This window comes from Nymphalis io, chromosome 20 (assembly GCF_905147045.1).
Source record: "Nymphalis io chromosome 20, ilAglIoxx1.1, whole genome shotgun sequence".
Taxonomy (NCBI): Eukaryota; Metazoa; Arthropoda; class Insecta; order Lepidoptera; family Nymphalidae; genus Nymphalis; species Nymphalis io.
In genome coordinates, this window is record NC_065907.1 from 304,035 (window position 1) to 331,939 (window position 27,905).

Below are 27,905 nucleotides of genomic sequence, written 5' to 3' on the forward strand. Positions count from 1 at the left end.
GGTATATATATACATATATTTTAATCGAATAGTATATAATACGAGTCAATAAATTAACTGTTAGATGAAAGATAGCGAACGTAACTGTTTATACATTTTCAGTTTCAACTTAATATAATTGATAATTGCATGAACACCATTTGCCTGTCAGTATTTTATTTACAGCAGTTTTCGTTTATGTTTCTATCATTACACCAAATTGTACTCCATATTTGTTACACAGGAAAGTTTGTATTAAGTAATTGTTTCGCTCAGTGCTTAGATATTACAGTTTCATGTCTGTATTACGTTATGTTCGGAATGAAATTTTACTTAATTTCAATTATATCGATCTACTCTTTAAAATCTAATTTTCAATACATTCAATACATCATTTATCAATACGAAGATATGTTTTCGACCTAAAAACTCAGGTTAGGTAGTAGGCTCAGGTAGTTAGTTTTAAAAAGTTCCTGTCTCCGTTTTGATTGCTAATTTCAGTTCTGACTTAATCGCGTAAGTATCTTATTTTACTCGTTTTTTCATAATTCTCATCCGCCTTAACTCTACTGTATATTTTGTGTATAAAGTAGGTATATATTATACTCTATAATTTTATAATGTCGGTTACTTTACGTCAAATATGATAATATTATTAGTAGCCTTAAAAATATTTCAGACTTCATAAGAAAGATGAAGATAAAAAAACGTGTGGAGGTCGTGTCTGTTGTATTCCATACAGAACATATCAACTAACATAATCGACTTTATATAGTTCACTATGTATATCATGTAAAAAAACGAACTACTGATATGCTGGTTGTTTTTTGTTGAAACTATATTCCGAACCGTTGAAGGCTTTACGTTCAATTTAAGCCTGTAACGTGACTATTCAAAAGTTATTTTAAAGGCCGGCAACGCACCTGTCGACCCTCCGGTGTTGCAGATGTTCATGGGTGGAAGTAGTTACATTCCCGTTTGCCCGTTTGCCTTATATACAATAAAAAAAGACAAAAATAAAATCGAATTTCTTGAATATATATATTTTTTTTAATTTTTATTAGTCAATGAAAGATTCAATTGTATTTAATTTTTATATATTATAGTAGTTACATAATTTTATTTTAAATATTATTACTTATGTTAAGAGACAATAAGTTTTATATCTGATCTATTATGTAATTATATAAATACAATCACGGGTCTAATCAGTAGCGTCCGTAATCCGTAACAGCCTGTGAATGTCCCACTGCTGGGCTAAAGGCCTCCTCTCCTCTTTTTGAGGAGAAGGTTTGGAGCTTATTCCACCACGCTGCTCCAATGCGGGTTGGTAGAATTCACATGTGGCAGAATTTCAGTGAAATTAGACACATGCAGGTTTCCTCACGATGTTTTCCTTCACCGTAAAGCACGAGATGAATTATAATCACAAATTAAGCACATGAAAATTCAGTGGTGCTTGCCCGGGTTTGAACCCACGATCATCGGTTAAGATTCACGCGTTCTTACCACAGGGCCATCTCGGCATACTATATTGGTAATACTATATTGAGTTATGTGTGTATTTAATTAATGTTTACAATACTTAACTATATTACAAGTTTATAAAATACAAACAACTATTAAAAAAACCGGGAAGTAACGTAACGTGTCGCAATGCTCTGCAACCGTCTGTCTATCTCGATCCCGAACATTATACAGCTTCGAGTTGAATTTAGAGACCCGACAACGATTTTGAATCGTTTGTGATTATGTAGGTATATTTAAATCGAAATCAATTACAATCTTAGTGTATATCAACTGACCTTTGTTTTATATTTTGAGTTCGTATTTTCTTGAAATGTCTAAAAATATTCAACCCACGGGAAATATAGGTATGTGATTTCTAGACTAACGATAAGTTATAACACGCTCGCGTTACAAACGCTAGATGTTAACATAAGGTTGTATTGTAACGTGTGAATGATACGTATCTACACGTCAAAGCCCTAAGCCGCATGTCTAATACCTGATGTATTCCTAGTGGTTAGGAAACCATGGTAACTTTATGTAACAATTCGCAGACGCGGCGGGGGCCTGCAGGGCGGCGCGCTCGCAGCCTCAGGAAAAGATCAGGTGAGTGCATCGCATAGCTTCCTACTTCATTTGTTGCACGACCGCGTACGCGAGCGGACGTCACCGCGTCACAGCAATTAAATTAAGTTTTGTTATTGAGTTTTGTTTTACGACAACAATATATGACGTTTGTGTGATAGTGTTGTGGTTTTTATTGTTATTGCAATAAAAGTGATAATCGTGTGAATTAACGGCTGTATGTCGACCTTGACGCAGCCCGACGTCGATAGCGAGTGAGTTGTTTTGATAAGGGATTTCCTTATTTCAAGACTATTTCGTTTTTTTACACATGATTAACACGGTGCAAAGAAATATATTATATCTTACGGAATATTCATAATGCTATGTTGTTTTACCTGTTTCAACATATGGTCTAATCCTATCCGTTGTAATCTGATGTCGTATTAATGACTAATAATGATTAATGGCAATAAAAACGTTGTCATCAATAAGTATAAATGTCGATAAAGAAAAAACTACAAAACAAATTGTTTATGATATAAATATAAACTAAAATATTGCGAAATCAGGTCTTAACGTCCTTATAAACAACAAAGTTGCGCGTTGTTATTTTGTTCATAAGACTGATGATAATTCGTTGTTCATTCAGTAATAATGACGTTATTAATTCGGCGTAATAGGTTTATATTAATGTCATTTGTGCGAAGTTTTTTTTTTGTCTATGCGATGTAAATGTATAGGATGCAATATGCTTCACCAAGGCTTGCTCTGTAAGGACTTACATCGTATCGCACTCGTGTAATGTTAAAAACCAGAATCTTATTAAGATACGCTAGTCAATGTCGCATATAACATCCGGACATTCTAACTACGTAAGTAACTATAGTTAATTTTGGAAATATAATAACATTATACTAGTATTTAACTCATAATGTACGAGTTAATATCGCTATTTTATTATATTATTCAAAAAATTCGAATGCTCAGAAAGGTCAGGTCAACGATCCAAGACCGCACAGTCAACGTGACATCGACATGTTTCCTTTGTCCACATAATTTCGTCCAATCACGTGAAGGATCAGGACCTCGCAGTTGTATCGAGATATGTTATTAATATGGATTATAATAAAAATAATTGCAAATAAAACAATCACGGTCTGCAACTCATTTCATATCTCACTCGGGAATTGTTGAATTCGACGTAAGTGATACTTTATATAGGTATTCTTTAAATGTTATATTTTTTTATTATTGCAGTCAATGTCGCTTATCACTTTCTGACATTTCTGTTGGTGAGTTTCGAAATTGTTCTCAAACAATATATTGCTTTACTTAATAAAAGTTTTTGTTGTCTCAGCATAACTTTAAATACAGACTATGTTAGTTAACAAGTACAGCAAGCCCTTTAATTTTTAATGTTTAGTTCCAAATTTCAGTTGATGAAAATTTTATTTTTGATAGTATATGCGTTACCTCCGTTCTTAGTGATCGTCTACGTCGCGAAAGGAGTCGATAACTAGGCTGAATTTCAAGTCATTCAGACATTTAATAATAATATAATAATAATATCCTGGGACATTTTTTACACACGACCATCTGATACCAAATTAAGCTTGTACAGAGCTTTTACTATGGAAACCAGACAATTGATATACTACATAAACTATTTTTCTTTTGCAAATACATACTTATATAGATAATTACACCCAGACTCAGGACAAACAGACATGTTAATGCTCACAAATATCTGTCCTGGGTGGGAATCGAACCCACAACCTTCGGCGTGAAAGGCAAGCATCCACCAACCACGCCAACCGGCTCAATTAATTTAATTTCGTATTCGATCTCGTAATGAGTCAGTCAATCAGCGGTATTTAAGCTTACTTATGTATAGATAATTCTTATATAAAGATTGATTCCGATACTAGTTATTACTCTTGACAATGAACTCCTGTCTGCAAACTATATGCAAGAAATTAATCCGATTCGTGGCGCACTAATAAGCGTATATACCTTCAGTAATATCGAAGAGTGACAAATAAAGGACATACATTTGCATTCATAAGAGGTGTAAATATTTCTTACAAATTTAAGTTATATAAATTTTATTTATTATTTTACTTCCAATAATATCTTGTCATGTACTGGCCTGTCTGTTTGTTAACCTATAAGACTACATAATCGTAGATAAAGTAAAAGTTAATCGTCCCCCTGCTGGGCTCAGTCTCCTCTAGTTTTTGAAGAGAAGAATTAGAACTTCCTCCAGGACGCTGCTCCAACACACGGTTGTGGTACACGTGACAGATTTTCCTCACGATGTTATCCTTCACAAACGTGCACGAGATGAATTATAAACAAATAATATGTAAAACTTTAAACTAAACGTTAAAAAATAGACTAATTAACTAGAGAAAACTTCGTTTCCGACACATTCCATAATCAAAAACACGTCTAACCCATTGGTTATTGGTTTCCAATAAGATGATAAACGACTTCTCATGTCTAAACTCAATTAATCGCTATAGTTCAAGTTAAATAAATAACTAAAGCTAAGAGAGTAAACTTAGGTAATTTTATGTTGAGCAACCTTCTTGCAGTCCGAGTGATATTGAGTGATGATTAATGTTGACAGCGGCTTAGATGATCGACTATTCGATTAATTAATCGTAAACCGGTTGGAAGACGTATGTATATAAATAAATATTTACATAATTATCACATTTAAAAAAAAACTACTCATATAATTTTACTTTTTTTTTTTAAAAGAGATGGCCCAGTGGTAAGAGCAAGTGAATCTTAACCGATGATCGTGGGTTCAAACACGGGCAATTTTCATGTGCTTAATTTGTGATTATAATTCATCTCGTGCTTGACGGTGAAGTAAAACATCGTGAGAAAACCCGTATGTGTCTAATTTCATTGAAATTCTGCCACATGTGTATTCCACCAACCCGCATTGGAGCAGCGTGGTGAAATAAGCTCCAAACCTTCTCCTCAAAAGGGAGAGGAGGCCTTAGCCCAGCAGTGGGACATTAACAATCTGTTATTGTATATAATTTTACAAGAACTTTTGAATTCACAATCAACCTTGAATCGCTTTAATTGTTTTTTTATTATAACATATATTTTCATTGTTATTTTATAGGTGTGGATGTATTTTAATCGATGTTAGACAAGGCGTTAAATTCTTAGATACTCTCTATTATTGTGGTAATCATTAATATTTGTTGTAAAATCATTATCACCATCAGTAAAACTTGCTACATGATTCATATAAAAAATAGATATAAACCAGATATAAATTGATTGCGCTCTAGTACTTTAAGCCTTGCGTTTAAACGTACGAATTTTAGGCATACGATAAGTGGCTGTAATCCTATACCGAAACAATTTGCCTTATTGATTTAAGTTTATGGTACCTCGATACTGTTCCTTTTTAATAAATGCAAAAAAATGTGTTCAAATAGGTCTTGTACCTCGTAAGAAAAGCGTGTTCAATCATGCAAATCATCAACTTTATTTGATCTTGATTAATTATAAAATAATTAAATATAGTATGCCAGAGGTTATATTTACATGTAATTTTTTTTGTTAGTGAGTCTGTAAGTAACGTCTATTTGACACTTGAATTAAATTAGCAGAGAGCAGCCAACTCTAAGTTTGGACAGGCATAATTTAGTTAAATGCAACTTTGATCGCCAATCTTGAGCGAACTAAAGAGCTTTAATATTAAATACGTGTGGACGCTTAAAAATTAAGTTACTACTTGACTACTTAATACATTTAAATCAACTTAAATGATTGATCTTGGTCGACTTATACCCTCAACAATATACGAACACTGCCTGGGTAAACATGTTTTTAAGTTGTAACAACAAAATAAAAACTACACAGCAGCACTTTATGATTACGGCTATCTGAAGTCCCCAGTGAGATAGAACGGAATCAATACGCATAAATCTTGATATCACGCCTTCCGTCATTCGTTGTTTTTAATCTAAATCGTATATATTGTTGTTTTTAATCTAAATCTATATCGTAATACGTCACGTATTAATGTAGTTGTATGTAATAATGTCTTGTTCGTTAATCTGTAATCGTTGTTCTGTAAAATAATGAGTTGAGTAATAATATTTAATCTGTAAAGAACGATATCATTCATGAGGAAGCAACTTTTAATTTGTTTAAATTATTCATAATGTTTTAGAACATACTTTTGTTCTAGTTATATTAAACGGTTATATAAAATATAATATTTTTTTTTATTAATGTTTTATTTGGAACAACTATTTTGTATTATATATTCTCGCTGAAAGCTATGAACTTCATTTGTTTGTTACTTTTATATAATATAATAACGTATAGAATTGTATGAAATTGTTCTTTTTTATTGAAAATACATAAAGCATTCCTATCCGTCATCATTAGATTAAGATAAATAAATATTCTTTTATGGACCATATAAAAAAGCATATTGAAGTACTTATCACAAAATACAATTTGTACAATAAAGCGGCCTTGTCGAGTTTTCTTCCAGACTATCTTAAAGGGTGAAAAACTTAAGAACGCCATTGCAGATTCCTCTTTTAATTATTAGTTTGATTATTCTAAATCGGGATTCCGAAGCGAAGCAATTATCCTTGTCCCTTATGTCAATATAAAGAAGTAAATAATTTATTCGTATAAGGTGATTAAATAGCTCTTTTACCATCCATCCTCAAGATGTTTTCCTTTACAGGACTTAAAAACTAAGTGGGGCCCTGGTTTTAATCCGCAATTTGCGCTTAAATTTCACGTGTTCTATGAAATATTCTCTATTGCACTCCTATAACTAAAATAAATATATGATGAGGATACGCAAAATCGCGGCTCTAGACTACGAAACGAACGATTTTAACCATATAAGATCCGAGATGAACTTTTGGTTAGAACACGTGAGTTTTAACCGAAGATTGCGGTGTCGATCCTCGGCAATCACAACTTCATGTGTTTAAGTTTATAACTAAATTCGTGCTCAGCGGTGAAAGAAAATATTCTGTAATAGCCTGTAAACCTCCCGAGACGAATAAGCATGTGTATCCAACGATTTCTTTGGAGCAGCCTATTGAAATTAACCGCAAATCGCTTACTCTGTTCTGGCTTTACCGTGACGGTGGCTTAGAATACTAAGAAAGTCTTGAACATTGACATGTCTCCCATATGGTGTTGGGAGTAGGTGCACATGGTGACAGATTTATGCCTGATCTTTTTCCGTGTATCCGGATTGGTGAATGGGGTGCGACTTCAATGAGAGTGAGGAAATAGTGTATTTGCGCACACAATTGAGAACTATAAAATCTCCTGTGCAGTTGACTATTCTTAGTTGCAAATTGCCATCAGTTTGGGACATAAAATATCTAACCAGTTTTATCTCGACTCGTGGAGTTTAATTAAATCAATTAAATACCATCGGTATAGTTATCTATTTTGCTTATTATTACGTGATCTGTGCCCGAAACCTCATTTGCGTAGATTTCGGATACGATGATACATCGTTTTGAATAATTTAGAGTTATGTTTAGTTTTAGTTTTAAAAAAACAACTAATTTACACGGAGTTATCGAGTATATGTTAAATCTCTTTAGGGCCCGGAGTTTGTATGTCTTACACTCATTTCCCTCTAAAATGAAGCTCAAATTATATTTCTTCCGGTCGTTTCGTACTGTCTTAGAGTTCTCTTTATCCAGAGACTGCACCTGTGTTTGCGGATATACTCGTACACTACAATATGATCCGTGCAGTCGTTATTATTTTTAATAATAAGATATTACCAAATATAATACAAGTAGCCGTGTATTGATTTTTCATCAACATCTTACTTTGATTGAGATGTTAAAGCTTTTGCATGATCTGATCCGGCCACGCCCTCTTTAATATCCATTTGTTGCGACAAATTAGTTCCGCTTAGATAAATAAAGATAAAAGATCACGGAACTACCTCGTTTTTAACTACAAAAATGATAACTTTCCACAAAATATATCGATTTTTTATAACCTTAGGAGATGTAGAACCTAAAATGTTGATGCTTGATTTTTATGAAAAAACAGACTTGTATAGCATACGTTTCGTCCCCTATTGCCGGCGAATGGATAATTTTTCAAAAATCCTTTCTAACTAAAAACTAAAATGCATTAACCACCAATTTTTCGCCGACTTTATATATTATATACAACATATAAACATACATTATTAACATTAATCATCGTATATTTAGATATAAGCTAAGCTAGTTAACACAAGACAATCTCACAATCACCAACAAGATAAATAAACATTAGAATGCAAGCGGCGCGTCGAAAGTGTGCTGAGTGAGAGGCTATTACGAATATTGGCGACCTTGCCCCGCTTTGTGTTACGTGGAGCAGCGGACACGTTCCGTGAGCCAACGGCGACGCGGCCGTGAGATAACGACTGTAACAATGCTCGTTCTGATGCCGGCCATCGATAGCGCGACCAACAACATGCAGCACTGGTTCTGGATGTATCTTGGATTAATTGATGGATTTAACTTTAGATATGTGTTTATAAAACGTTTTGATCAAACTGCAATACTTATTTAGTAGTCTAGGTTGTGTTGTCATCAGCACCAAATATATGCAAATTACAGCTCGATCGATTTGGAAATCGCTTGAAATTCAATTACAAAATCTGATCCACGCCTCTCACGTTTGTGAAGTTGAATAAAATGTAGACCTGAGAAATGAGAATAGGCTTCCAGTTTAGATATTGTTCAAAACTTTTCGTGATTTCTTTGATTGAATGTAGTAAAGAGTAAAGTTGGAATTTGTGTCCATCGTTTGTCCATGTCCTAACTCTTTAAATAAAAAAATATTTCAAAATAACTAGAAAAACTCTTATTTTTATTTATTAGTTTTATGATTGTACAATATTTGGAATAATGTTATTCGCCAGTAGTGATGTTTGACGCGTCTTGACTCATATGAAAAAGAAATAAAATCTTAAAAGCACATAAATATAAAATGTTATATGAACAATTATAAAATACCAAATACTAGGTGAAAGTGAAATAATTTTTATACAATTTTATAACTTTTAATCGACGTGTTCGTATAATAATAGCTTTTAGTCAGTTTAGTAAGAGCTATAAATTAGGAGCGACGCCCACACCTTCGATCAAATTTCAAAACATAGCGCAGTGTTGTAATACTTAGTAATGTCCAATGTGTTCACAGATCCGGATCAACGAAACCACGTCGACCGGACCGGGCCGTGTACGTTCCGAGAGCTTTGCGTGCCAACGAAAGCGCAGAGGAAAATCGAACCGAGAGTAAGAAGACAACTCCCGATGGGAAGTGTCCGAAATCACCGGCGTCCAAAGATAAATCTGCTCAAGGCACACCAAAAAGATCTCAAGGCAAGCAATTCTGCAACGTGTACACTCCACCACACCTGAGGAACCAGTCAACGGTGAGTCCCGGAGCAGTCAGTCCGCCGGTCGAGGAGAAACATGAGCCTGCAGTGCCAAATAGTGATAGTGCAATATCGATTAGTGATAATAGTTATAACGAAGTAGAGGAGGCAGAGAATTTCTATATAGGTGATTATTTTGCGAACGGACAATTAGGATTTTATCGGCCGAGCTACTACGAGTACGAGAGTAATAATTACGACGACAGTTGGAAATCGAATGAGTCTAACGAACTGAATATGGCGGAGCAAGAAACTCAGAGCAATATTATTGATAACAATGATTATTTATATAAGAAAGACGAGGACGTCGAGGCGAAGGAGTTGAAGCGGGCCTCGCAGGAGATAAATAGAAGCAGTAAGAGAATCATCAAACAGAGCTTCGACTCTGACGTGCTAGTTATATCAGATCCGATAGAGGAGGCGCCCAGTCCGAAGGAAGTCAGCGAGAACAGAACCGAGTCAGCGCCGCTGGTGGAGGACAAGGAACAGAGTATAAAGAAAACGAAACCAAAACTAGAGCCCAAGGTCTCCTTGAAACGGGAGGAGAATGACTGGGACGCAGTTTTCGACGACAGCGGAGAATGCTTAGACCCCTCCTTGCTGGAAGAGTTAACGTCGACGGTCGGCAAGGTGCACATTAGCAAAGCGAAGAACAGCTACGACGAGTACCAAACGAGGGGTCAAGCGTTGTTCAACGGGCCCTACGACGAGACCTTCGGCCACGTGGTCGAAGTCTACGACTTTCCCAGCGAGTTCAAGACGAATGATATTTTTTCGTTGTTCAGTGAATACAAGGACACTGGTTTCGAGATTAAGTGGGTGGACGATACGCACGCACTGATCGTGTTCAGCAGCGCCAAAATTGGTAAGTGTTTGTCATAACGCACTATAAATATATCACTTGCAGTTACGGCGTCACGCTGACCGCGTTGTAAATTTTTTTGATGAACATTTATACACTGAAACAATTATAGTTGTTTCGTTACGAATGGATTTTAACGGTGATGCGTGTATAAAAATCTAAGCTGGACGCGGTTTTGATTATAAAACTAACGGCGAAATCAGCTTTGTAAACTCGTCATCGCGTAGAATGGTACAATGCAATAAACGGAGAGGTATGTTTTGTTATGTTTGTTTGCGTACGTATCTCCGATTCATAAATATAACAATCGACTAGAGATAGTCTCTACAGATCGTGAGGTTGTACCCGTTTTGCTTGATCGCGCATGTGTGTCCGATGCCTAACACAGCGTGTAATAATTTAATGTAGTCAGGTGATAAAGTTTGTATCGACATCTTAATGATGAGTTCTTGTTGTAATCTAAACAAATAATTATATTTTTCTTAATTTTTTAAGTCATAAATAATATGTTTTATCCGAACATGTTAAGGAATAAAAATATCATAAGAACTCGAGCTGTCTACTATACGTTAAAGTAACATTATTTACATTTCGAAATTAATATGTGTACGACATATTGACCAATGGTATTTATATAACACACTTCTTATACGTATAAAAAATACGAGTTCTTGTTAAAATAATAATAATAATGTCCTCTAGACCGATTTTGGTCAGGGCGGCCAATCTCAAGAGAGATTAGACAACTGCGCAGGACATATTATAGTGCACAAGTGTGTGCGCAAACACAGGTGCACTCTCTCTTCCCTCACTCTCATAATCCGATGGGACGGCAATCCGATACGACCGGAAAGAGTTCAGGCACTGGATAGGCCCGACCTGGGAATTGAACCCAGGACCTCCTGAGTACACATACTGATTGATCATATTTTTATATTTATTGTCTCAGTAATGAAAATAACGCGTTAAGACGAGTTCCGTGATCTTCGTCACGATCGAAACGAGTGTCTAGGAAGTCTTTCAGCCTGGCTAGCTTTATTACGCGAACGGTTTCCCCATTGTTTGTTTCAATTGGAGTTGTCCAATTTTGATGAAATGTCAAAATTATTGTTTTGATTCAATCATTATATTACATCACCTCTAGCAAATACCCAACTGATATTACCCCCGGCGAGCTTTTCTCTGTATCACTATTTGCTGTTTTCATTGTTTCGATTTTGTTTGACTTGCCAATATATGTATTACGTGTGTAATACATGAGTTATAACATACTAATACATAGGTATTGGCTATTTATATATATTCGTTCTGTTATTTCGCGTTGTAAAATAATTACTTATTTACCTACGTGGACTGCGGACATGGAGACTGGTGTTTTGTCCCATTTGTCTGTAATTACACCAGCTCACTCACCCTCTAAATCGGGACACACTAATACTAAGCGGTGCTGTTTAGCGGTAAAATGACTGAAATATTACTGAGATATTTTTGATACATAAGACTAACTTCAGCTTACCTTTGTTAGCTTTTCTGCTTTCTTAATTCTAGAACAATATTCTCCTAGATAAATTCACTATGTCCTTTTAAAAGAACTATATACATTGCCCTGGAAAATATATTTTATCTTCTATCGTGGACAGCATAACGTTGCGAAGGAGTTGCTTATTAAAATTTTTATGGATTCATATATATATTAATTTATATATCACAATATACGTTTTTCTTATCTCTGACAGAAACTATAAACATGTTAGAAAACATTAACATAACGTGAGATTTTTCCGGATTGTATTCCGGCGACCTTTCGTCGAGGCAGCTGACGCGCGACGGTCAGACACTCTAGTAAGTAATCTCGGTTAGAGGAATATTCGTTTATGTAATAGGTTCTGTAATTTCGTGTCGCGATTTCGATATTATCTCGCAGGATAACCGTTTCCTCGTGTTTACTTAAATATTATGAAAATAATAATATGATATAGTTACATATGTAATGTATCCAAATTAAATTGAATAAAATAAAATTGAAGTGTCCGTGATTTCAAAATAACTGCTATTTTTGTCTGTTTTCCGAGATAACATTTTATGCAAATTTTAGTATTTGGTTTGTTATACGATATTGCAATATTATGTGTTGTTTGAGGTACCGTTTAGTTTTCATTTCATAAAAATAATTTGAAGCTTCGAAAGTTCAACTTAAGGTTAAATAACTATTATACATGTATTACACAAGATGAAGGCAGGTATTTTACTTAATACAATAATGAATTATAAACTTTATTGATAAAGAAGTTCTTTGTACAAAGTCCTACGAGTCTGAATCGCGACGGCGTTCCGAGTTCCGTCGTAATACTTTCGATTTCGTCACGTCGACCCACTTCGGTCCCTAGTTACCATTCGCGACACGATGCTAGTCCGTGTCGCCTTGAACTTGAGATTGTTAGCACTTATCCTACTTTTATGATATTTCAGCAAACATTACCGGCCTTGTGTTGAAATTGTTGCTCCGCGCCGCTTATGGGGTCGTTGGACGTAGTGTGGTGTTACTGTTCTCAATATAATCCCAATTAATGCTTTAAAACAAACAAACTTAATAATATAAGTAAAGATTAGCTAACATTTAAATAATTCTAGTCTCTGTTCGAGGCTTAGAAACGTTATATTTGTACCGTCCGCAGTCAAACATTCATTACAATTATATAATTTTCTTGTAGAAATTAATTCGTCTGAAATATTTATCGTCTTGCTAGCACAAACTATTTATGTTAATACAAAGCGCAGACGAATACATGCAAGATTTTAATTACTGACATCGTTTCTGCAAATGTATTCATTCATCGCTTAGACAATAGAGATTTTTTCCTCGGAGCGTACTGAGGCCGCGTACACAGTACACTGTCGCTGAACAGTTATAGCGCACCCGTTTTATTGTAATAGTTACCTTTATGTTGATAAAGGCTGTCTCACGTTAAAAAAAGTACAAAGTAACAGGCAGTTATTGTCCTACTGCTTAACAAAGGCTCTCCTGTTGAGGAGAAGGTTTGGAACTCAGTCCATTGCTCCAATGCGAGCTAGTGGGTGCACGTGTCCCATCACCGCCGGGCATGAGATTAATGGAAATTAACTAAATTGCATGAAATTCGTTATTGCTCGCCCGAATTTGAACTCGCAATCTTAGCTTAAAATTTACGAGTCTTTAATTCCGTAAAAAAACATATACGTACGTAATTGGAAATATTTTATTTTTCAATTAACTACACTGTCAGCATACAAAGTAATTGAGCCACTTATTTTTATAAAATATCACTAACATTAACCTAACCACAAAAGACGTATAAAGTAAACAGTAATGGCGCTTAAAAACTGCCATAAACAAAACTAGAGATAATCTGAACCTTTGGTTCAAAATAAGGTATGCAGTTAATTAATTTTTATATGAACTATTTAATGATTTACGCACATACCTAATTTTTTCAAATCCGACCCACAAACAATAATTTAATTAAAGTTTTAGTTCATTGCGCTCCACCAGTGTATGTGTAGCCTTAGGCTTAATTAGTGTGTTCAATGTTATTGTTGACGGCAAGTCAGCGACCACCACCAGTTTTCACGGCAAATAACTTCCATGGGAATGAATGGAGGAAGCACTTACCGCTCTCCGACCCGTGTTGACGTTTCCTTGTACGAGTTCCGCACACCATCGCTGCACCATCGTCGATGAAAAGTTCTACGTCTTGATGTTTCAGGTGTATTAAAAGAGATAAAGAAAGTAAATAGTCTTTATTGCACGCTAGATAAATAACAAAAACATCTTAGTTAGAGTGTGTGTGTGCCTTAATGCGTATAACTCTGTTACTATGATAAAAAAAAACAATAGTAAGAATTTATAATTGGCGTTTACATTTAGTAGTACATAATATGGCAGAGAGATATTTACAAATCGCATGGAATACGTAAGTCTGAGTCTTTTATTAAATTAGAAGAATAATAAAAGATTTATTACTAGGAAAGAAACAAGTATCAAAAAAGTCACTTTTACTCGTATATACTGACTAGGCGAAGTAATGTCGATGTGATGCTATAGATTATAATATATGTCGAATGAAACGTGTACCTATATATGTGAAAGTTAACTGATTGGCATACAGAAGTGTCAACGCACAGCCCGAACTACTGGGGCTAACACTATAAAAAATTGCATATGCATATAATTTACATAGTAGATTAGCACTAAAAAAGGATTTTTGAATATTTGACCCCTAAAGTAGTGATAGAGACGTTTGAAAGTTTTTACGAAAATCCTTATTATTTGAAGAAATAGCTAAGGAAATTGGTATTTAACAATACGGAGTGATGACGCAAGCGAAGCCTCGGGGTAAACGCTAGTGTACATACATATGTTGAGGCTTAGGAGTTATCTACGCCGGTCGACCCACGCAACCCAGTTTACGGTTCGAGGAAGCTCGCCGTTAGGTAACGTTATGTAATGGTTTGATTAAATGTTGGAACAAAACGGTCAACCGATCAATCGAAGTTAGTTATTACCACGCCCGAGAAACATAGTAAGTCGATATTAGTAAAAGTATTAATGAAATGGTAAGTTATTTAAGTTCTTATAGCGAGTAATTTCATAATTGATTCGATTGTGATTGAATTATAAACAAATATATATTCGTAATTGTTTTGAATTATTCAGCTTACTCGCTTTGAATTATTCATTTATTTTGTTACATTAAGTCGGTCATTTACAAACATCGAGTTAAAATTTTAATAAAATTAGCGGAGAGCAGATGTCAACGATGGAATTTCATTTATTTATTTAAGTATAGAAAACAAACAGTATAATAGAATAATACAATTAATGAACACAATAAATTTATATACCAATAAAGTTTCCAACTATAGCAAAAACTTTAAAAGAGCAAAACAAAAGCAAACATTAATAAAAATTTATAAAGAAATTAACTATTTCTATAAATAAATAATATTAGAAAAAAATGTCAAATAATATAAAGGTTCTTAAATTTAGAAATGCTTACTATAGATTTAAACAATTATTCTCTCTTGAGATTGGCCGCCGTGGCCGAAATCGGCCTGGAGTACATTACATTAAACAATTAATTTTTTTTTTATTATTATTATTAATTATTAAGCAGTACAGAAACATCATATTGTGGGGTTGTTGAAAGACGAATTGAATGACGGCTTGGTGCTCGGTCGGCACATACCCTCTACCGGCATTATTCGTTGGCGTTTCTTAAGTTACCTAAGTAATTTTTTTATGAAATATGTAGGGGGACTGGTATGTGGACCAGTCTAAACCAGTCCAATCTTGGGAATTAAGATGTTGTGTCCCTTGCGCCTGTAGTTACACTGTCTCACTCTTTAAACCGTAACAATTTTCTGTTTGGCGGTAGGATATTTGATGAGTGGTTGGTACCTACTCAGGCGGGTCTTCACAAATCCCTATCACCAAGTTAAAGTTATATTTAAACAACCAATACTAAATAGCGGTGTATTATTTCGGTTATCTGACATCCCTGGGTAGACATCCCTGGGTAGACATCCCTGGGTAGACATCCCTGGGTAGGGAATCCTGTCGATAGACCTTCAACTGATATTATATTGAAAGTAATAATTACAATAATTAATTTCATAGTTCAGATGTATATAAGGTGAAGTATGTACAATGATAACAATTAGATTTACTGTTCTTGGGTAATTCCCATTTAGATCTATATGTGCGGTAGATAAACTGTGTCTATGCTACATTATAAATGCGAAAGTAATTCTTGTCTATATGTTACGCTTTCACGATTAAACTAAACTGATTTTGATGAAATTTGGTATGAAGCAAGCTTGAACCTCAATAAAGTACAGGGGTACTTTTTTATACCTTACAGCTGCCCCCTCCCTAACACGCGGGCGAAGTCGCGGATGAACACTAGTAATGTATAAATTGTGAGTACTTCGTATGTATTTTTATAATATAAGATGCTGTCTTAAGTGTGGACCCAAAATATAACTATATACGATAACAACAAACAAGTTTGTTACAATAATACTATACGACACACAAAATAATAGTAATCATATTATCCACGGTCATAAGCCGCCTAGCGAGAAAAGTCGCAGGTCCGATCCTGACCTAATCCCACTGCTAACACAAGCTGTTCGCTTAATCGGAGGGGTAAATACTTACGATGTTAAGCTATATTGATGCGTGTATCCTTTAAAATTTAAATAAATGTTATGAACTGTTAATGTTATCATTTTCTGACATTTGCCGATCGTGTGCTGCGGCGAAATTCAACTCCAAACTGATCTGTCAGACCACAGAACACAATAAGTAAATTTTATGGTCTAAATAATTATTTATTGTCAGATACAGTACTCGTGAGCGACGTCAGTGACGCACAGGTTACACTGCGGAGACCTAACTGAACCAGCACTAGCTGACTACCAGCTACATTTTAATCTGCGCACCTACTAGTTTTTGCCCGCGGCATAGCCCGCATCGTACATGGGCTTTATTTGTTATTTATAAAAATAGGCTATGTCCTTCCTTGGAGTTCAATCTTGGTGCATACAAAATTTCACCAAAATCGGCTTAGTGGTTTAGCCGTGAAAATGATACTTTCGTATTTATAATAGTTAGTATGGATTTGATATAAAATTACATTAATAAAATAGGATTTACTTGAAGTAATTATTATTTTATAGTTTACAACTCACATATATAACGTGTTGTAGTTATTATTTATTATTATGAAATAGTAGAGCAATAAGCGCAGCGCAGGTTCGCGGTGTAGCAGCATGTGTACAACCTACTTAGTGATCAGCAGGTTCGACGACCGTGTGACGCAACGTTGAGTAAGTGGGACGACCGACCACCGCGCGCTCGTGGCTCTTCACACGATATTATTTGCGGTGCGAGCTTGTCAAATAAAACCGCATGTTAAAAATAATTGACAATAGATGTCTTACAACTTTTGTTTCACTTTTTTTTAAATATATTATAGGTTGGCCGACGAGCATACCTGATGGTAAGTGGTCACCAACACCCATAGACATTGGCATTGTAAGAAATGTTAACCGTCGCTTACATCGCCAATGCGCCACCAACCTTGGGAACTGCGATGTTATCTCCCTTGTGCCTGTAATTACACTGGTTCACCGACCCTTCAAACCAGAACACAACAATAACAAGTACTGCTGTTTTGCGGTAGAATATCTAATGAGTGGGTGATATCTACCCAGACGGGCTTGCACAAAGCCCTACCACCAGTAAAATCACATTTCAATAGGACAAGAAATAGTACGTTAGGACTAAGTTACGTTTAATTACATTAGAATCTAGACTAAGTACACTTTTCCCCGAGTGTATTATAACGGAAGTAACACCGCGTTGATATGAGATGGGATGTGCCACACACGAGTGGAGATAAGGCGTTGTGCTATTTAACTATGTATATATGTATTCTATAAATGTCAAATTAGAAATCGTTAGCGTTCACTGATACTGGCAGCAGCAATAGGTCTAGGTCATTGAATAATCGTATTATCATCGGAGTTACGTATGTGGATCTTTATCATATTCATTTTTCAGACGTTAAAGTTACTTGAAATTATCTTATGAGATTACAATCGTAAAGATTGACAAACGTTACTGATTATTTTAATTATAATATAATTGTTTTTAAATGTAGATTTTATGTAAAAGTTCTTATAAAAACTAGCTAAGTTTTTATATTTGAGTGTAAATTTTACTATTTATTTTATCTTATTTTATTTATTTGCGCGTTTTTGAAGCACCTGTCTGAAGTGGGTCTTCGCTGTTTAAGATTGCTTATTACACGAGAGGCGCAGACATTTGCTATGAAATAATAACTATACTTAGCGATTGTCGAGCAAAATGTTAGCGAGTTGAACCTTTAATTGGTTTAAAAAAAGCCAAAGAAAGTTTATATAAGATCAGAATAATTTGTTTATTAATTAAGTTTTAAGTTTAGAAGAAAATGCATATTCTATTACTTTGTTCATCAAGTCAGTCAATTACAACCGAAGGCTGTGGTTTCACATCGAGACGAGCACCACTGAATATTGTAACAGTAACAGCCTGTTAATGTCCCACTGCTGGGCTAAGGCCTTCTCTCCCTTTCGAGGAGAAGGTTTGGAGCTTATTCCACCACGCTACTCCAATGCGGGTTGGTAGAATACACATGTGGCAGAATTTCAATGAAATTAGACATACGCAGGTTTCCTCACGATGTTATCCTTCACCGTCCAGCACGAGATGAGTCATAAACAGAAATTAAGCACATGAAAACTGAATATTGTAATGTGTTTAAATTTCAATAGTTTTTTTATATTTTTCGTGTATTTAATCATAGTTAATAGGTCGCGTGCGTTGATACGATAATTCATATTCAACATATCAACGGTTATCTAGAACAAATATTATTAACTAACTTACATTAGATGATTATGTATTATGTATATACACTTAAAGCGAACAACTATATTGAGTGTAATACAAGTAAATAAAAATCGAGATAAACTACATGCAATATTATTTTAAAATGTTAGCTATCATAATGTAGAATTTCATCAAAATCAGTCAAGTCGCTCCAGTTATTTATACACTGGCAAAAAGGGCAGGATAAGTGATTTTATTGTCTCAATAACAATGTCCCCGGCTACCAAGACGATGTTTGTGTTGTAAGTGATCATACAAATGAGCCACTCGACGGTTAAGTGGTGCTTTTGGACTTCTTGAATTAGGAAACCTTGACATCGAGCCACGTGCCTAAAATAAAAAATAATAATTGACCAGCTAAGACCAGACCAGAAAAGCATTGACCAGATACTAATTGAGTGTAGTCGTATGCAAGAAACGTAGTGCGGTCGCAGGCTCACGTTGAATGCTCTGCGACACGTGAAATTTGTCAGTTAACTAGTTCACAGCGGTGACCGGTGACGTCATTCAAATGATGTCACGTATGAATTAATTAACACGGACTCCGTAACCGTAACAGAAGTGGGAATATATTGATACGTATGTGTCTTTCTAGTTTCTAGTAGTAGGGCTATGTGTGGGTGCCACGTAGTGAGCCAGAGAAAAAGGTACGTGTGAATTGAAATAAACTGGCTTGCAGAATTACTAAGTATATTTATTTCTCCGCTAATAAAACTGATGTTTTTAATTGATATATATTTTATAATCAGTTCTTTGTTCAAACGTTGCCAGAAAGATATTTTAGCGATAAGTTGCCGCCTATTGCACTTTTTTTTAATGCTGGAAAAACGCATTACACGTTTCGGGAACAGTGGGCAGTTCCCTTTCCGTCTTAACGGGAAGCGCCACGAGACCGGTTGCGCATGCTATCGTGATGCTCTGATGGCCTGCCCGCCAATTCGGGCGCTGCCTATTGCACCTCATGCTACTTTTATATAAACAACAAAATACAAACAAAGGTTGTATGTAAGTTGTATGTTTTAGTTAGTGGAACCGCGAGTCTCCCTCAGACACTATCACAACATATTCTTTTTACAATCGGGGCGAGTGTTGCCAGATAAGAAGAGAAAATACTCATACCAGAAATAGTTATAAAGCATTTCATTTATAATTTCTTATTCATCTATTTATCAAGTTAATATATATTTTCGCTAAAGGAACATGACTTCCGAAGTTAATAGGTGATGAGCCATTGTTGTGCCATTGACTTACTATCATGCATATCAGACATTCACAGTAAGACTGTCAATCTTAGATTATGTAGAAGTTAAGACTTGAATCTATTTTATCAATTAATATTTTTAATCCCTGGATCCATTTTTTTTTATAGAATAGGAAGGCGGACGAGCATATGGGCCACCTGATGGTAAGTGGTCACCAACGCCCATAGACATCGGCATTGTAAGAAATGTTAACCATTGCTTACATCGCCAATGCGCCACCAAACTTCTGAATTAAGATGTTACGTTTCTTGTGCCTGTAATTATACTGGCTCACTGACCCTTTAAACCGGAACACAAAAATACCAAGTACTGCTGTTTTGCGGTAGAATATCCGATGAGTGGGTGGTACCTACCCAGACAAGCTAGCACAAAGCTCTACCACCATTAAAATTAGTTCTTATACTTTATACTCAATTATTAATTCGTTCGAATTGATTCCAATACATGTTCGTTTCTAAAAAAAATATATTTAAACGAACTGCTATTTAAAGGTCATTTGTGAAACTCATAACTCAATGATTTGACTTAAATAGTTTATTATTGATATCAAGGTTTTAAATACGTTTAGATACATTATACACGCACACGAAGATATTCTAATGTAAAATGCAAGATGGAGTACTCGAAGGCCGGTATTGAAGTCATTGATATTTAAACGATGTCGTTATGAGGATCTCTTTAAAGGCGAGCTCCGATTGTTGTCGCGAGATTCTTCAACTTCTATACTACGAGTATGATACAAAAAATAAAATCTTCGACAACATTCTTGCTCTGATGTGATGATAAGTAATAAACATTATCACGTTTATGATTGCTCCGTTCGTTACACAAGAGAATTTAAATGGATCATTTTTTTGCGTACGGATAGCGCGCCTTGCGAATATACTCGTAACTCATGAGTCGACGCAAATTATATCTTATATAATAATAACAGCGCATAAATGTCTCACTGAATTATTGTATATAATGAGTAAGGCTATCATTTATTTATTTTTAACAATTAATACATATCAAAAACAATATACACGATTCACGAAAAAAAATTTACGTTTACAAAAAGGAAACCATTTATCACAAAAAACAGCTACTCGGTCTCGGTCTCTTGTAATAAACTTCATAATAGGCAGATTTTCTCAAGATTAACATCGTATATTATATATGTAAGGAACTACTGCTAAATACGAGCTGATTTATATATATGTAGCACACGGAGATGCAGTGATCAGCGAAGATCTAAGTGTTCTATCGACTGAGCTGGCTCAGATTATGTTTATATGCTACGAGTATGTATCACTAAGCGGAATACCGCTGAGCACTTTGTTCTTCTTTTTGTAGACAGTTACATAGATAGTATTGTGTGATGTATAAGGCTCTATTGGATTATATATATATAATTGTAAGTGCCACCTTTGACGTTTCCAGCTGCGGAGGTGCTATCGACGCAGAGGTCGCTGGCGAAGTGTCGACCGCTCCACGCCGCCACGCTCGAGTCGCGCAACAAGGCGAAGAAGTGCGCCGAGTTCCTGCAACCGTACAGGTACCGCCGCGGGGCTCGGCCCGTGCTACTTTTATCTCCTTCCGCGTAGGGAGCCCTATAAATTGATAGGGCTCCCTACGCGGGACGTGTCCCCCGTCCGAAGATAGAGAAACAAATAGACCAAGGGGCCGTAAAACTGCGATCGAGACAGAGATACTTTGTTAATGTGTGCCTTTAATGTTTTCATAGTAACTGCATTGCCGTTTCGGGAGATAAATAATTTTTAGGATTCAATTAAAACAAAATAATTTTATAAAATTTTACTTTTTAGTATTTATTATACTTTTTTTTAATTAAAATATTTTTTTGTTTTCCAACTACACCCAAAAACTGTCGCAACCGTCGCACGGTCAGTACCATACCACTAAACGAATACCAATTTTGGTGTCCGCTTCGCTACTCGAGTAGCGAAGCGGGTACGCGATAAGGGACCAAAGATTCGATAATTCTATCTCCGTCTAAAACATTCGCTACGTGATTTTCGTTCTCCTCGTCGCGCAAGCGCGAAGGAAATCGTCACTGCGTCTATCGGTCTCTCGGCCCCGCCCCGTCCCGCTGGGCCGTCGGGCGACGAGAGACTGACGAGCAGCGTCCCGCAGGCAGCGGCCCGAGACGTGCACGGCGCTGGCGCGGCGGCTGGTGTCGGGCGCGCTGGGCGTGCGGCTCAGCACGGCGCGCCAGGAGCGCGCGGAGGAGCGCCGCCTCATCTCGCGCGCGCGCGGTGAGCCCTTAATGGAGACCATACTTCTTTATCTCGTTCGACGTCCGTGTAGAAAACGCGAGACGTCGAGCGCGGCAAAACGGGTACGACCGCACCTGCGACCCGAGTGTATTAGACAAAGCGTGCGAGTGGGCGAGTACGGTAGTCGGCGTGCGTAGTACTCGAGAGAGCAGTGTAGTGTCGTGTGTCCGCAGAGAAGAAGCGTCTGTCGGCGCTGCACAAGCAGGAGGCGTGGGACGGCTCGCTCGCCAACAGCGCGCTCGACGCGTAGCCCCCCTACACCCCCCCCCCACAGTCAGACGTTGTGCAGGTAATTTAGGTTCCATTTTACGATGTGTGAAGAGTTTATTTATTTATTCGATGACCGTGATGACGGGAAATAAAAGAACATTAAGTCTTAAAGATTTGAAGTACGTACCGTGCTCAGCGGCGACTGGAATACATCGTGAAGCAAATTTGAATAGCTCCGATATAATTCTGTCACAAGTGTAACCAGCTCGTAGTGGAGCGGCTCAGTGGAACGTACTCCACACTTTTTCATCACAAAAAGTGGAGTAAATAATGGTGTACAATTATATTTCCAGGAGAATGCCGAGTCAGCGTGCCGGAGCGCCGAGAGCTCGTTTATTAATTAAGAATAAGAAACTCTCAAATATATGTATATTATACGTAAAGTTAAATAATTTGTAACGATAGATATTTTTTAAAAAACGAATAAATTAGTTAAATCGAGTGAGTGTGACGCAGCGGTCGCGGCCGGCTCTGCCAACACGTGTCGCCGTCCCGCTCTCGCGTGCCGTACACTACGTCATAGTCAAATATGTGACGTCACAACGGACCGGGCCTGCATCGTCTTAGATTCAATATTAAAGTATAATCGTTTACTCTAATCTGCAATGAGTGCCGATCGAAGTCAAATTTTACATTAAATTGAATGATCATTGGTTGGTTGCAGACGTTGACGTACCAGGCGACCAATGAGCGTTCAGTTTGCGCATAATTTTTATTGAAATTATATAATATTTACAATACCAACGACCTTGATACGAGGACGACGCCGGTTTGATCCGAATCTGTGTGTACGACATCTGCTCATTATAATAATTTTTAACCTAAAGCGAGACAGGCGACACGTAGTCCTGACGGCAGAGACGGTCCCGTGAATGTAATGTTAGTTCTATTGTGTCGTTATACTTCGTGTTGCGTTCTACTTGTACCGATAGATGGCGCTGTCTCTATACTAGCTTAAATATATATTACTAACATATTGAATTTTAAAGTAATTGTGTTTTTATTAATAGCGCCATCTATCGGTGATCGTTTGGAGGCTCAAACTAAAATGTATTTAATTCCACATAGCGTGACGATATTGCTAAGTAAACGAAGTGATTTAAAATAATTTAAGCAAATATTCGATTGAATATATTACTTATCAAACGAAATAAAAACGACTTTTATGTTTTCTCTCTTTTGTATAATCTGCAGTGACTTGGAAATAAATTGTGTTTGTTGTTGAGAAAATGTTTATTAAAAAAGATAAATGCTTTATACAAGATGTATGGAATAATTGATAGCAGTTGTTTTCAAAGTGTATCAACGTTTCATTTACTCCTCATTCGGTTCGGTTCAAGGTGTTCGGTTGTTCTGTCGAGAAATCTTCGATACCAGGCTGGTGTTTGGGAGTTGTCCGAGCCACACCCTCGCGGGAACTGTCTCCGCAGACCGCACGAGTGTCAACTTGCACAAGCGCGCCTGCATTTTAATGCGTTTGTTATTAAGCGTAGTTAAAATTTCATCATCGGTTACATTAGTTTTTATCGTTTTAAAACAAGCTTGTGATCTCTAAAGGATATTATTTTATATTGTAAAAGTGACGTTTTTATTTACTTTATTATATATATAATAATGACTAAGCGAATTTTGTAGATAAGCTCTTTACTGAGCCAACGCAATTATATTTAAAACCTATTTGTTGTCACTAATTTTAGGATAATTTTCATTCATCGAAGCTTTGTTGTGTAAGTTGTGACTACATTAAGTAAAGAAAGAGACAAAAAGCAGTTGAATAGAGTGAGAGATGAGAGCTCTGCTTTTATGCCGCAAGAAATTTTTCAGATATTAAAATATTCGATTGAATTTATCTTTTCAAATATTAACGTATCGTTTCACTCGCTCGTTAAATGATGGTGTTAGTGATTATATCATTATCATCACTGATAAATTAAGAAAAAACTGTTTGCAGTTTATCCTCTAACTTGTAATGTCCTTTTAACGGGCGATCTCGCTGTAAGGGACATTCTGATATGTTTTATACATAAACTTTATAATTATTTTATATTAGTATTTTAATACCAAATATTAGCGAACGATAGTAATGTGTTATGTTAGGTTATCGCTCACTGCGCGTTCGTGAGTCTGGACTCTAGTCGCGAGCCACGCTGTACTAAGGAAACGAAAAACAACAAAGAAATTAAGTATTTTCTCGCGTCCGCTTATGTTCACTGTATCTATGAGGAACATGTTATATATATTTGACGGGACATGACCAAAATCATTGACAGTTTCGTTTGAAACGTTTATAATATTAATAATAGTAATAATAACTTTATTGTAATAGTTATATACATACATACAAAGATGGCGACATGAACTATGACCCGTGTCTCAGGACCTTGCAGCAGACCTTCGTGTACAATTTGTAAACAATATATATTAAATATAAGCTGCGTCGTCAGTGTAACTGTTCGTCGTAAACGCGTTGAGACATTCGGTATAAGTGTCAACTCGTTGAACTCGATCGTGTGATGTCGGAAAGTGAAGTGTGACATTGATATATACTACTAGCTGCCCGTGTCGACTTCGTACGGGCAAAAGAATTGTTATAGATTGGAGTCCACGCCGCGAAGGAATTACTGTTAAATTTCACGTCAATCTGACGTATAGTTTCGGAGATCTCGTGATGGAGTCAGTTATATATGTAGAAGGTAATGTTTGAAGATTATTTATACGCGTTTATAGTGTATAACCTCGAGTCGGTTTTCGACATTTCACGATCGCGTTGTTACGTGTCGAAATTTATTCTTAACATTTTTTATCGGATGTGGCGAATAGTTGATTCTATATTATTAACGGCCGAACTTATAAACGTTGTTTAGTCGGTAAACAATGCTCTGTCTTCTTCATTTATATGTCAAATCAATAATGTCAGAAAGAGATTCAGATATTCTACCGCAAAACAGCAGTACTCGGTATTGGTTTGAAGGGTGAGTGAGCCAGTGTATTTACAGGCACAAGAGACAAAATCTTAATTTCCAAGGTTGGTGGCGCATTGGCGATGGTTAACATTTCTTACAATGCCAATGTCTATGGGTGTGGTGACCACTTACCATCAGGTGCCCCATATGCTCGTCTGCCTACCTATACTATAAAAAAAGGAAGAAAAGAGAGAGTGCAACGTTTATTAGTAAGTCCGTTAGTGTTTAAGACGAAATGTCGTCTCTTGTCGATCCTGTCGTCTCCATTTTGCTTACATTTTGTACATTAGATTTATATATATTATTGATAAATAGGTAATGAACTCGTCACAAAACCGCATTCAATAAACGTTTGTTACTTATAGATTATTGTCTCTAACTAATTAATGTTAAAAAAAAATAGAAAATGAAAAAATATATTTTTTCTCAATTATTAGTAAATACTAAATTCAAGGGACTAGTTGTTCTTCTTGAATGTCATGTTTTTCTAATTGTTTTGGAATTCTCAAACTCGATCTTATTAACATTAAAATATATGACGAAAAAAAAGATATTTATGTGAGCATTCATCGAATATCTGTAATAATGTTCGTTCGTCTTTAACTCTCCCTCCGACGTCGGTCAATTCAGACTAATTTCGTATTCTCATGAGATTTTATTAAAACTTAAATTCAAAATTATTTAATTACAAACGGCGTAGTATTAAAATATCGATAGTCTTTACAATTTTAAATAAAAATATCCTTATCGACATTAGATGGTAAGCAGTAATGAAGATAATAAACGCGTTTAACGATATCGCGTCTGATGTAAAGTTGGGCCGTGTTTGTCTGCTCTTATGTCTGGATATTTTGAAAAATTTTACAGTACATTAGTCGGTAACACAATCACGGTGCCGTAAAATTTATTCGAAACTCGAAACACACTTCAGAAAACGGTCGTGAGATGTCGGAAAGTGATATGCGACATTGACCATTATAATTATAAAATCGAGTTTCTTCTTACAGAAGGCCTACTGGTGTCGCCTTTTTAATTCTATAAATCAATAAAGTTGTTGATCGGCTCGCCATCGTTAGACAAAGTTAAAACTAAACGAATTTAATTCAATAAAATATATCATTGTCGGCTTGTAATATCAGTTTATTTTTTTATATTTTCAAAAATAACACCAACCCTAACTGTGTACTTAAAGCAAGTACGTACGACGGTTTGAGAACCGCACGTGTGATTGACAAGCGACGTGTCTGTCAGGGATGTAGCGATACTATCGATATCGAAATTTAATAACCGTATTATCGATATATCACAAACTCAACTATACATACCGTGAGACTCGTGAGTTAAATATAACATCGAATCGATTATAACGCGTAATTGCAACTTATTAAAGCATTTACACAATCGTTTAATAATGTAATACGTTATTAATGATTAAAAATGTTAAATTAATGTTAGTTTGACCGTCCATAATTATTTAGATTGGATATAATTTATTATTAACATGTAACGAATTGTTTTTGATTTGTCGATATGTAACGCAATAGGTACGCTATTTTTGCTGATCATTTTAAACAATTAATGACGTCCGATTTTATTCCCCTATCGTCCCAATTAAAAAAAAAAAATATTCATCCGCTTCAATTATTATTTTTTATGTCACAATAGATATTCGATAGGTATATTAAAATAACACGATAAAGTCATATTTTATAAGCATTAATATATGAAATCCAAAGTCATAGAATAGTTGAAAAAAAAATCTATCATGTGAAACGGGACCTTATTTGTAATTGAAGTTTTGACTTTTATATTAATGTGTATTTTGTTTTTTTAAATCAGCTTTATAGGTCTATCCGCGTCCGTAAGTCGAGGTAGTTAACTCGTATGGACTATCTCGTAAACAGTAACACAGACAGAAAAACCTTAAAAAAAATACAAAAAACGTCTGAAAAATGCAAAAATAGTATTTATAATAAAAATTAAGATTTTTATTTGAAGGGATGGACGACTTGATTGACTTGACAGTGATGTGGGCGGATAGATCTTCAAAGTGTTGCCATTTTCGGTTCGATTTAATTTAAACAAACGCTGGAAATATTATTGTAAACTTGTGTGTCTTCGTCTGTAAGATTCTGTTGAGAACATTATATATTTATAAATATTTTTGTACTCATTGAATTTTTATTTATGAAATAAATAGTTAAATACAATATTGTGTTTTATTATTTCCTATTTAACACATAACCGATGAGACCGTGTTGTGCAGA

General features: G+C 35.6%; 1 protein-coding gene across 2 annotated transcripts; it reads left to right on the forward strand.

The window, feature by feature from the left end:
* Positions 1-1,790: 1,790 nt before the first annotated feature.
* LOC126776280 (coiled-coil domain-containing protein R3HCC1L) lies at positions 1,791-27,848 on the forward strand. Of its 2 annotated transcripts, XM_050498618.1 has the most exons (7): positions 1,791-1,853; positions 2,043-2,094; positions 9,289-10,391; positions 21,549-21,663; positions 22,263-22,384; positions 22,579-22,694; positions 22,969-27,848. In XM_050498618.1, exons 1-6 carry the CDS (start codon positions 1,820-1,822, stop codon positions 22,653-22,655), a joined length of 1,503 nt encoding a protein of 500 aa, XP_050354575.1. In that variant the 5' UTR covers positions 1,791-1,819; the 3' UTR covers positions 22,656-22,694; positions 22,969-27,848. The 2 variants fall into 2 exon arrangements, with proteins under 2 accessions (XP_050354575.1, XP_050354576.1); XM_050498619.1 differs by lacking the exons at positions 1,791-1,853; positions 2,043-2,094 and adding an exon at positions 2,139-2,327.
* The last annotated feature ends 57 nt before the right edge of the window (positions 27,849-27,905 follow it).